Source organism: Schistocerca piceifrons, chromosome 10 (assembly GCF_021461385.2).
Source record: "Schistocerca piceifrons isolate TAMUIC-IGC-003096 chromosome 10, iqSchPice1.1, whole genome shotgun sequence".
Classification (NCBI taxonomy): domain Eukaryota; kingdom Metazoa; phylum Arthropoda; class Insecta; order Orthoptera; family Acrididae; genus Schistocerca; species Schistocerca piceifrons.
In genome coordinates, this window is record NC_060147.1 from 13,543,780 (window position 1) to 13,556,379 (window position 12,600).

Here is a 12,600-nt window from a genome sequence, read left to right on the forward strand (position 1 = left end):
TCCTGATAAAATTTGCACTCTTCATTGCCTATTAGCTAATAACTTTCTCTTTTGTGTGACATAAAATTTAACATAGGAAACATGAAACCAGTGAAGGAAAGACATAAACAAGGCGGTACACATTTCTTCAGACCTTAGGTCCCAGCATTTTTTCCTCTTTAATCTTGCTACAGCTTTACACGACGTGCTTTCCCTTCTGCGAAAGAATCTATCATCTCATCGAAGTTCGTCAAACTTTTTGCTACAAGAAAAATCAGTGTCGTCGGCCAATACTGAAAAAGCTGTTAATACAAACAGTACCCAAGACGTGTGGTTTCTCGACTTGATTACATCAGTTTCTTCACTTTCTACTAGATAAAACGAAATAGGCCTTTCTGGTATTGCAGCAATTGTAACACGTGGAAAATAAGCAAGACTGGCACAAATGGTCATTTTCATAACACAATAGAATATAATTCATGAAGTACCAATATCAAATGCCTATCAGGCCTACTACAAGCAAAAAGTTTTGTCTTAGGAAACAGTTTCACATTCCATTCGTACACTCCAGTTTCTCAAGAGAGAGATTGGGAAGTAGTAGTATGAAATGTATATAAAATTAGGAATCATCATATTCTTCCATATAATTTGTATGGTGATCCCATTTTCTCTCCTTCCTTGTTCTGACAAACGTACGACATGTTTTCCGCACTATTCCAAGAATAGAACTTCAGTGGCTGCTACAACTGGCCCTTACTAATGTAGCGATCTGGCAAAAATTTTCTGTCAGAATGTCATTTTCTTGGATACGCCGAGAAGTTAATATGTAATCTTTCTTACCTGTTTGTTATTCCTGTTAGTTGTTTATTTCCACTGTGGTAATCTGAATCTATGGATTTCACAAAGAATTATAACGCTGACCATTTGCGCACCCAATTGACCACATAAACAGCAGCAATTGGCATTCACCTGTTAGGGTTTATTCTGCTCACGTTGTAGAGCCCCAGCCCCTTTTGTCTGCGGAAAAGTTTATGTCTAGACTCAACAGAATGTATGTGTGTGTGTGTGTGTGGGGGGGGGGGTGGGGGGAGAGGGGGGGGTTGATACCTGTTGCTGGCACATACCCTACTCCTGTTGAGTAGCACCAAGGTGGCTGCCGAGCTTAATGTCCCCATCCGAAGGACAGAGTTCAACATCATCACCACCATTGTCACCCGCACTCACTTCATGGTGTAGTGTGGAAAGATTTGCAGTTTAACCTAGGGAATTGGTGCAAAGTCTGGAGATCATGAACTTTGCACAACCACCCCTCCTTCCCTTTGCTGGAAAGGCAATGGGAAAATTCGCAACACCTGTGGTGGTTTCACAGATACTGGCCATGCCAGGTGTTGCTTAATTTCAGTGATCTTATGGCAATCGGTGTATTCGATGAGGTGAGGTCCTTTGCGTATAAAAGGCAGAGTGTAAGTTTAGTAAGGTCAGTATGACCCAACCACATGCACTGGTAGCCTGCCTCAGATAGGGTAGGGTATGCCTGTGATGTGACTTGAATAGTATGTTCTGGATTGATGTATAGATCAGCTTTTGCATACTGATCTTCCACAGGGATACGGTTCATGTTAAAAGGAATTGGAGGTAGGTGTCGCAAAGAGGTGTGGGAAAATTTAATTGAAGGAAATGAATAGAAACTTCTAGAAGGAACTGAAAACGTAACAATTTGTGTACCCAGATTTTTGTGTTAGTAATAGCCACACGGCCTGATGAAATTCTATTCGAACTTATTAAACTCCTTGATGAAGAAGGTATCAAAGTCTTAAACAAACTGTTTAACAAAATGTACGACACTGGTTATTACCCTGCTGAATGACTATTATCAACTTTCATTCCCTTACCACAGAAAAGGAATACGAGATGATCTGAAGATCATACTCATTAGTCTTATGAGCCATTCTCTGAAAATATTTCCGAGAATCATCGATCAGAGACTAGATGAAAAATGTGAGAAATTAATTAGTGAGACAGTTTGGATTAAGGAAAGGTTTAGGTACAAGAGAAGCAATAGTCACCCTAAAAGTTCTAGTACAAAACTGCTACGATCAGGGTAAAAATGTAGGCCTCTGTTTCATTGACCACGAAAAAGCATTCGATAGAGTGCAACATCATAAACTTGTGGAAGTTCTCAAGAGAATTCATAAGATGAGAAAGATATCTGCTGCATAGAGAATTTATATTGGAATCAGAGAGTGCCGGTTAAATTTGATAATGAGGTCACAGATTTGGTCAGTATATGTAGGGGAGGCCGACAAGGATGCATACTGCACCCCTGTTATTTAACTTGCACTCTGAGAGTATTTTTCAGGAGGCACTTGATGTAGAAAAAGGCATAAAGGTTAATGGAGTGTGTATAGACAACATTTGCTATGCTGATGACACAGTATTGATAGCTGATAATTTAGATTACCTTCAACAACTTGTCAACATAGTAGGAGATTACAGCAGTACTCTAGGTCTGAATATTAACTTCAAAAAGACTAATTTTATGATTGTCACAAGAGAGCCTGACTCATTTAAAACATACAACATTTCGAGTCTGTAATACAAAGAGTCAACGAGACTAAATATTCGGAATGTGGCTTTGTGAAGACTGGTGAACAGACTCTGAAATAAAATGTCGCATAGAGAATGCCCGAAACACCTTCATAAAATTTAAGAATATTCTTACAAGCACAGACGTAGACCTAAACATTAGTCTGATTTGTAAAATGCTACATCTGGTCCGTGCTTCTATACAGCTCTGTAGGACGGACATAGGACAATTGATATGGGACACCAAATGTATGCTTCTACAGTTAAAAATAGAAGGGAAGATTGAAGGAAAAAGAAGAAAAGGGTTAAGATCATCATCCTGGTTGTCCAATATAAAGCAGTGGACAGGACTACGAAGTGTAGACCAGTTATTGCATACTGTGGTTCACAGAAGAAAGATGCAGCATGTGGTTGCCAACATCCATTAATGGATAAGCAGGAGCAGAAGAAGAAGAAGAAGAAGAAGAAGAAGAACTAAGAGATAAAGGTGTAGATGTTCAAATGGCTCTGAGCACTATGGGACTTAACTTCTCAGGTCATTAGTCCCCTAGAACTAATAAGTACTTAAACCTAACTAACCTAAGGACATCACACACATCCATGCCCGAGGCAGGATTCGAACCTGCGACCGTAGCAGTCGCACGGTTCCGGACTGAAGCGCCTAGAACCGCTTGGCCAACCCGGCCGGCGGTGTAGCTGTGTAGCTGTGTTTGATGATAAAACCCACACTATATGTTGGCTTCATCTAATTACATTTGGTAGTTTCTGATTTCTCTTGTGATTGTGATTTGCTGCAGTGATTTGCAAATTAAAAAGTAGTTGATTTGTTTGCATTTGTTACTGTTATGACAACACAAATCCCTCTAATGAAATTTCTCCACACGTAGGCCATGTATAACATACGCAGCTACTCACTAACTTAATAAATTCATTGTATAGAGTGCTAGTTTTGACAGGTAAGGCTGCATCATATCTCCCGTACGGAACTGCCTGCTTTAGTATAATAGTAATTTCAGCGCATAACTGGACTCGAAAGTTCTCTGTTTTACACTTTGGGCAGACACCGCTGCAGCTGTTCTATAGATGGCAGCTGTTGTTGAGTAGTAGTGAAATGTCCCAATGAAACTGCAATGAACTTATTATTTAACATGATTAGATGAGGGTGTTCAGACCTCTCAGATCAGGCCAAGATTTTACACATACATTTCAGGTGCGTAAAGAGTGATTTAAAATTATTTGAAATGATAATTTATCTAATATGTTATGGAACGAGAACTGATGGTCTAGTACACTGTTAGGACGACGACAACAGTGGTGACAGTAAAAGGTGCAAAAGAAAAGCGAGATGTTATGACGAGCCAGTTCTGAGGGAGGTTACTTATTGTAGTGAGATAACAGGTGTATACATAACAAGGGCAGGAGTAATTTAGTGCTCTGAAGTAGCGAGGGAGGATATTTTGGCTTGGTTCCTGCTGCGGGTGGTCGTTGTAATACTACAGAGAATGTTTTGGAGTTTCAGGTTATAGAGACAAAAATTTAACTGCATATTGAGCAGTTCATTAAACTTTGTATGAAATTTTATTCACTTTGTCAGGTATCTGCGTAAATCAAAATAAAATTTGATGAGTTGTTTCACATCCTCTACTTATTTGGTCTAGTTGTGAGGAGGGCGGAGGGATACAGTGCACTGGATTTTAAACCTTTCATCACCGAAGCAATTGACCTGTTGTGTACATGGGCAGTAGTAAGAAGAGTGAAAACATTTTGTTGCATTTGGCAAAAGGCTAGTTTTCCCACGTGAATATTTGAAACCGCAACCTTTGTGGCCAAACTAGTTGCTGTCAATTAAGTTGCTCTTCAATATCTCTAGTGCATACGGTCCACATGGTAGTAGCTATACGTACGTGTTTCTTATTGTTCCGGTCTTGTAAACTGCCGTACGGCCGGGATAGTGGTGTGCCGACCACTGGCTCCTCTCTATCCACATCCGGTAGTGCCTCTGGGCCGAGTTGGTCCTGTCGGGTCTTCGAGGCCTGTTCGGGTGGAGTGTTGTTTTTTAGTATTAGTGGTTTCCTTTGTGTGATGTGAATTTTTAAACTTTTTGGTTCCAAATTTTTATGTAGTGTCTAACAATCTTGAACAACATACCAGGTGTAAAAGGTGCTTAAGACTTATTTGGTATGATGCCATGTTAATAAAGGCCATACATTTTCATGTGCATAATTGAATAGTTAAAGTGAAGTGCTTCTTTTTCTTTTTGTAGTCTGGTGCAAAGATCAACATATCTGATGGCTCTTGTCCCGAACGAATTGTCACTGTCACTGGACCGACAAATGCAATTTTTAAAGCTTTCACCCTTATCTGCAAGAAGTTTGAAGAGGTAAGTAGAGATCTTATACACACAGTGCTGTGGGTAGTCAGATCTGTGCAATCTTCATCTTATAATTTTGAGCTAGTTTAATGGACATCATCATTGTGAAACAGACAAAAACATTTTTGAACTAAAATGAGTTGGTAATGTTAATTTGACATAGTTGTCTTTTCTTACATATTCTGCACACTGAAGTATTTCCATGTATTTATAATAATTACAGCACAGATATATTTTCTGAAATATTTCTGGTGGATGTGTATGAAAGATGTTAAAAATTAACTAGCATTAAGTTATTTCCTTAGAGTGTAATGGAAGGTCTTTCTCTTCTTCAAGAAATAAAATAGATTAGATAGTGTTGCTTCAACTACAGATACTGCATTCATAATTTGTGCCTCTTAATTGAATGTGCATGCATGAGCTACACCCTTGCTGCTATTACATACTTTTACAATGCATGATCTTGGAGAGAACTGTTTTCTGTCTTAATGTGAGTTTGTATTGGTAAATTTGTTCCCTCATTAGTGTTACTGTTTGTATTCTTCTTTCTGTTGGATAGCTTGGATTATTTACATTGGATTCTGCAGTGTAACTTTCATGCCAATGCCAACATTTAGCTTTGTTTAAAGACCATAAATTTCATCTTCTCTGTGTAAGGTAAATCAGAAATTACTGCAAGGGAAACAGTTATTGTAATTAGATTTTACAAGTGGAAAGAACTTGATATCCCTGTTAAATATCTTTTTTCTTGCCTTTGGCTGCTTTGGGAGATTTACTGTGAAATGCACTTGCACGTATTTTTTATCAGTTTCATTTTAATTAAACTTATGTGCCCCATGTATGTTTCTTCATATTTAAAGTTGGTCTGTAGCTGCATGATGATTTTACAGAGTTCAGTTTGTAGATAGCATGACCTCAGAAATGATATTCAACTGGGATATCAGAAAAAGTATTTTTAGTTATTTTTTTGGTTTGTTGTGTTTGTATAATTTTCAACTCCCCTTCTTTCTTCCTCAGTAATTTATTTTTTTATATGTATGCTCTTGGTTCTGTGGCTATGGAACACACCTTCGGGATAACCCTTCATATTTCTTGATCGGTCTTCTTTTGTTCTTCAGATAAGTGTTGTTGTATTCTTCCTGTGTCGCAGCCTTAAAATGGACTTTCTTTGCTATCATCATTTACCAAAAGGCTCTAAATAATGAACCAACAACATATCACATTTTTTTCTAATTGGATTCGCACTGCCTTTACTACTTGCATTTTGTCTTTAATTTTTGTAATTCTTGGAACTTGGAAGTTCTTAGTTTTGTTTCTACTCTGTATTTGGAAAATACTTTCTGTAAACTGGTGTTGGGCTTTGTTGTAGTGTGTGTACAAATAAAACAGATATATTACAGTGAGGTAAAATTGTAAAAGTATGCCATATAGACTGCAACAAGGTTGCACAGGGTTAACAGAATACGCGGCCAGCTTAAATTGTTGTAAGTGTACTTACTGCACAGACTGTGTCCATAGCTTCAGGAACCAGGGAGAAAGTTGTCCTAGTAGTGCAGAATCTTGTCACTATCCTGTTGTCATATGCAGTTGCTGTTCGCACACCCTTCCAGCATATTGCTTTGACAAACCACAACAAACTCTGAATGCTGCTTGTCCACAGTTGGAACACTATCTAATAACACACATGTTGGTCTTTGAACCCCCAGTGGTGTTACAAGTTCCAGGAGATGCAGGGTGGAGGAGGGGGCGGTTCGGGCATCCCCCGACCTCCGATTACCCTGCGGCTCATCGTTCCCGCCTCGCAGTGTGGATCCCTCATTGGAAAGGGTGGCTCAAAGATCAAGGAGATACGAGAAGTCACGGGAGCATCCATCCAGGTTGCATCGGAGATGCTGCCAAACTCGACGGAACGTGCTGTCACCATCACGGGTACTAGCGAAGCTGTCACTCAGTGCATCTACCACATTTGCTGCGTCATGCTTGAGGTTAGTTTAAATTTTTTTCTGTAGTTTCTATAATGAAAACATCTGTTCCACAGTAAATCACAGATTTTTAGTGACAGGAAACTGGCGTATTTATTGTGGTCTGTCTTGTTTCTTTCAGGAAGAGGGTGTCTACTTTTGTATCACTCCCACATTGTCAGTAGGCCATGATACCTGAAAGTGTTACTTTTATTTCTTTTTTTTTAATAGGAGAGGCATGCATCCTGTGGCTATCATTTTTGAAACAAGTTAGGAGACTCAAAGCTGATGGTTCACTCACTGAGCAATTAAGTTTGCTAGCTTTGTTTAGCTGACAGCGAATATTGAGAGTAACAATGAGTAGAAAATGTTCACAGGTATGCAGTCTGCCAAGAACAGCAGGTGTTAAAGTAAAAGAAAGATAGGAGCCCCCCCCCCCCCTGCATTTGGTGTTGGCCTGCACTTCGTAAAAAAAATGTGTGTTGAGGGGAGAAATGAGAAAAACGGTAATCGTGCTAAAATCATAGGCACCTTCCACATAAAACTTCTTTTGCTAAACAGTAGCTAAGAATACTCCATTACAATAGCAATGCACAAAAACAATAATTCAAGCAAATTCATAGTATCTTCCAAAGATGGAGTGGGTATTGACATTAAGGATTTGCAGTTTGATCAGAAACACAGGCATTGTTGAGCTTGGGAAGTTTATAAACACAATTTCTTTCTCCTAGTCACTACATGCGAGGTGCATAAAGTATATCTCAGCTGGGTGACTGTATTCAAGATTTTCTGTCAGAAAGGTCAAAGTTTGTAGTAATTGACAATACTATCTGGTGTTCTTCAAGAAAGTGTAGTGTCGCAGGCCTTTTGCTGTAGCTAATGTATATAAATGGTGTAACAGACAATCTGAGCAGGCATTAGAAGATAAAATGCAGTTGCAAAATGATTTAGACATGATATTTGTTTGGTGCTAAGAGTGGCAATTGACTCTAAATAATGAAAACTGAGGTCATCTATATTACTAAGCGACTACAACCCCCCCCCCCCCCCCCCCCCCCCCCCCCCCCCCCCCCCCCCCCCCCCCCCCAGAACCCCCTCCGCAACTCCACCAGGGAGCTTGCCACTCTGTCAGGTTCGTGCTTGTCTACCACAGGTCCCAAGCCTTTCCAGCATCTTTTCCCTTCTGTGCTGCATGTCTGTCCTCTTGCTATTCTTTTTCCGCTCCCATGGGGAACGTGACTGTGATTTTTTAATGTGTCCTGCATTTTCAGTAGCCTGACATCAGAGTATTCTCTCCATTGTTTTTCGTTCTTTTTTTTTCCTTTCTTTGGTCCCCTGCTCCAATTCTTCCTCCATTTCGGTATTTGTGGTTTCTCTTTTTCTTATTCCTTCCGGTTCACTCCTGAGTGACGGCCCATGTGTCTGACCACATAACAGGTGACTGGATAATTACGTAATTCCTAGTGTAGGGTTTGCACATTCCCCCTGTTACAGGCCAGGCCCATGGAGGGGTGATTGCCTGAGCTGTTATCTTCCCAAATCACCGGTTGGTCCCTGTGTCAGATGTTCGGGAGGTGTGACCTGAGGTGTGAACAATCACCTAAGGAGGATAAGAGCCCCTCTGAGGCAGGCCCCCAGTGCGAAAGAACACATCATAGGAGACCCTGGCAACCCTGGGGATTTTCTCACAATTAGCTAACCATCATCTTCACAGTCTACGTCCACAAAATGTGGACTCTCCCAGCTGCACCACGATTTTTCGTGGTCTCACATACTGAACTGCCTGTCCTTTGCTACGCTAATTCCATTTATTGTCAGAGAGGTGTTGATTCAATTGCTAACCCTGTGAAATCCTGCTCTCGTTTATGTACTGGCACTTTGCTTTTGGAGACTACTACTGATCCTCAAGCACAGAAACTGCTTGCACCTTCTCTCATCCACGGCTATCCACTTCGTGTCAAGGCCCATAAAACACTGAATTCTTCATGTGTTGTTGTTTACACTGGGCTGCTTGATGGTCTGACAAAGGCAAAAACCAAACGTACCTCTGATCAGGGCATCATTGCTGTCCATTGGATGAGAAAAAAGTTGATGCATCCTTGGCTTCCACACGCTCTCTTTTTCTGCCATTTCATATAGTAGTGCTTCCATCTCGGATCAAAGCAAGCTATGAAGGAATCACAGTCTGACCGTACATACCAAACCAGATGCGCTGCTGCCAGTGCCATCGTTACAATCACACACAAATGTTCTGTAGATATCCGGCTACATGTGTAACATGTGGTGGGGATGCTCATGAGGGCGACTGTCCTCCTCCTCCTCCTCCTCCTCCTCCTCCTTGCTGTATCAGTTGCAGTGATGACAGTGCAGTCTCCTCCCAAGATTGTCCCATGTATCTCTATGAGCGGGTCGTTGAGGAGATCCGGCTGAAGGAAAAAGTGCCTTACCTGGTTGCTCGCAAGTTGTTGGCCAGTCTTGAAAACTGCGTTTTACCATCCAGCACTTACGGTATTATTCTTACTACATCTCGCTCCAGGAAAGACACTGCCACACAGACATGCAACCTCAAATTCAGTACCGCAGCTGTAAAATAGCCCAGTGTCACTGTAGCATCCCCCATCTCCTCCTCCAGCTGTGCAACAAGCCGTCAAACTTACACCTCGCAGAACTAAGTTGCCTGCTACACAACCAGCAGTCCAGAAAGAACACAAGGAATACTCCCACGAATACATTTTATGTCCCTCCAGTCCACAAACATCTGACTTGTCATCTGCCACTCGCAAAGGTTCCAAGAAATTAAAAGCAAATGTTCTTCTCCTTTGCCAACTCGGAGATCCTCTTCAACGGTGTAGCCACATGATACCCTCACCCAGCCGACATCTGTGCTGCCAGTGCACACCGCCAACCGTTTTTCTGCCTTGGACTCGGCAGACTGACAAAGGAAGAGTTCCAGTGTCTGTAGATCTTGTGGAGCAGGATCCACCAGCCTCTGTGCCCTGTTGCAGTTAGTCTTCGAAGGCTGGCACTCGGCAACCTCCGAGGTGACACCTCTTTCTTTTTCCCTGCTCATGTTTCCTTGTCATGTCTCCTTTCCGGTGGAACGTTCACGATCTATGATTGTACAAAGAGCAATTACGACTGGTCTTGGAATTGTAGTGTCCACTTGTTCTTGCCTTCAGGAAACAAAATTGAGTCCTCACGACCACTTTGACCTCTCGCAATTGTGTGTGGTCCAGACCTTCCTGTGGAGGATGGCATTCCATCTCGTGGAAGAGTCAAGCTGCTCATCCGGAATGATGTTCGTAGTCAAACCATCTCCCTGACTACCCAGCTTCAAGCTGTTGCAGTCCACATTTTCCTTTCTCACTTAACCTTTTCCCTTTGCACCATTTGCAACCCTCTGTCATTCTGTGTCACCAGGGCAGACTTCCTCCAGATTATTGGACAACTCCCTCGCCCCTTTCTGCTGCTCGGTGACTTTAATGCACACTATGCCCTCCTCGTAGACCTTCTCAATCAACTTAACCTCATTTGTCTTAACACAGGAGCACCCACATTCCTTTCAGGCTACACACACACACACACACACACACACACACACACACACACACACCGGTTCCCATGTGGACCTCTCCTCCTGCACTGCTCAGCTTGCTGTTGCCTCAAGTGGTCTGTTCTTTCTGAAACATACTCTAGTGACTATTTCCTCTGTACTTTGTTTGCTGACTCCTACTCCACCTACGTGCACATCCAAATGGCAGCTTTCTAAGGCCGACAGGAGGCTGTACTCCTGACTGGCGACCTTTCACGAACATTGCCCCAGTTGTGATGACAGAACGTTCCATTCCTTGCACTGTGTCCCGGTCCTTTGGTGTACTGAGGTGTGCCACGATGGGATTCCTGCACCCAGATGTGCTGTCTGAATTTTTGACCATCATCCTCTGATGGCAGACTGCATTTGTTATATAAACAGTTGCGTTGACAGTGTCATTGTATAAAAGCTATCTGGATTTCATTTACTAATTCTTTTAACAGTTCCAGTCCCTTTTCCGTCGTTTAGGTCAACCTCCGTCGGCTCTCTGGAACCGAGGTTCGTTCCCAATTTCTGTTCTGATGGTAGCAGATGACATCATAGTGGACCCTGTTGCTATCTCCAATGCCTTGGGCTGCTATTTTGCGGAGATGGTCACATTCAGATGTTTCAGGACCTTTCTCTTGTGGGCAGACTCTTCCTGCTTCATACGTACAATGGTAACTGGTCAGAGGGCACATTTCCCACATGCTGGCGTGAAGTCACTGTCGTAACCACACCTGAGCCCAGTAAGGACAAACACTTTCCTTCTAGCTGCTGGCCCATTTCTCTCACCAGCTATGTTTAGAAGATGATGAAATGTTTGATTCGTGCACAATTTGTATGGTGGCTCGAGTCTCACAGTTTACTAACCAGTGCACAGTGTGGATTTTGAGTGCACTGTTCTGCAGCTGGCCATCTTATCACTTAGTTAACCCATGTCACGAATGGTATTTTGCGGAAATACCCGACTGTGGCCATGTTTTTCGATTTGAAGAAGCCTACGACACTTGCTGGAGGACTGGTATCCTCCTTACTCTCTACATATGGTGTTTCCGAGGCTGCGTGCCCCGTTTCCTTCGGGAATTTTTAAAAGACCACAAGTTTTTAAGGTACGTGTGGGTTGTCCGTGTTGGACATCTTTATCCAGGAAAACTGTATGTCCCAGGGTTCCATTCTGAGCGTCATCCTTTTTGCTATTGCCATTAACCCTATAATGTCCTGTCTTCCACCAGGCATCTCTGCCTCCCTTTTTGTTGATGATTTTTGCCATCTATTGCAGTTCTCTACAGACCTGTCTCCTTGGGTGGCAACTTCAGCATTGTCTCGATCTCTGGACTCGTGGAGCATCAGCAGTGGCTTTCGCTTTTCCACTGACAAAACTGTTTGTATGAATTTCTGGTGGTGCAGTTGGTTTTATACGCCGTCTTTACATCTTGGCCCCTTTGCTCTTTGTTTGTTGAAACTAAGAAACTCCTGGGCTCATGCTCGATAGGAAACTTTCTTGGTCCTCCCGTGCGTCTTACTTGGCCACCCCCTGTACACGATCCCTCATTGTCTTGTGTGTCCTCAACGGTGCTTCCTGGATCACCGTCATCCATTTGCACCGGTCCCCTGTCAGTTCAAAACTAGATTATGGGTGTTTAGTTAATCCATCTGCATGTTTGTCCATTTTACGCCATTTCAATACGATAAGTCGTGGCAGCCATTTGGTCACTGGTGCCATTTACACCAGCCCGGATGAGTGTCTGCATGCAGAAGCTCCCGAACCATGCTGTCATACTGCCGTGATTTTCTCCTCAGCAGACACACGTGCTGTTCGTCTGCCGTGCCTGGCCACCCATCTGATGCATCCTTCTTAGATGACTCATTTGATCGCCAGTGTAAGTAGTTCACTTTCAGCTCATCTGGCAGCTTAACTTCACACTACCTGCCACTTTCCCAATGGATGTGAACCATTCACCACCTTGGCGTCATGTGGCAGCCCGTGTTCACGTTGGACTTCACTCTTCCTAAGGACACTACACCAGACTCGATCTATCGCTGTATGTTTTTCTACATTCGTGTGGAACTTCCCGATAGTACCTTTGTGTACACTGATGGTTCTCGGACTGACTGCAGTGTCGGGTGTG

At 42.5% G+C, this 12,600-nt stretch overlaps 1 protein-coding gene across 10 annotated transcripts in view; it reads left to right on the forward strand.

Annotated features, from left to right (window-relative positions):
• LOC124719063 (poly(rC)-binding protein 3) overlaps window positions 1–12,600 on the forward strand; it is a 507,840-nt gene that overhangs the window by 441,744 nt on the left and 53,496 nt on the right. For 6 of the 10 annotated variants that reach the window (XM_047244735.1, XM_047244741.1, XM_047244742.1 and 3 more), the window contains 2 exons: window positions 4,829–4,945; window positions 6,643–6,921. In XM_047244735.1, coding sequence (XP_047100691.1) covers window positions 4,829–4,945; window positions 6,643–6,921 — 396 coding nt within the window. The remainder of the gene's footprint in view (window positions 1–4,828; window positions 4,946–6,642; window positions 6,922–12,600) is intronic. The other 4 variants (XM_047244744.1, XM_047244739.1, XM_047244740.1 and 1 more) reach the window with 1 other exon arrangement.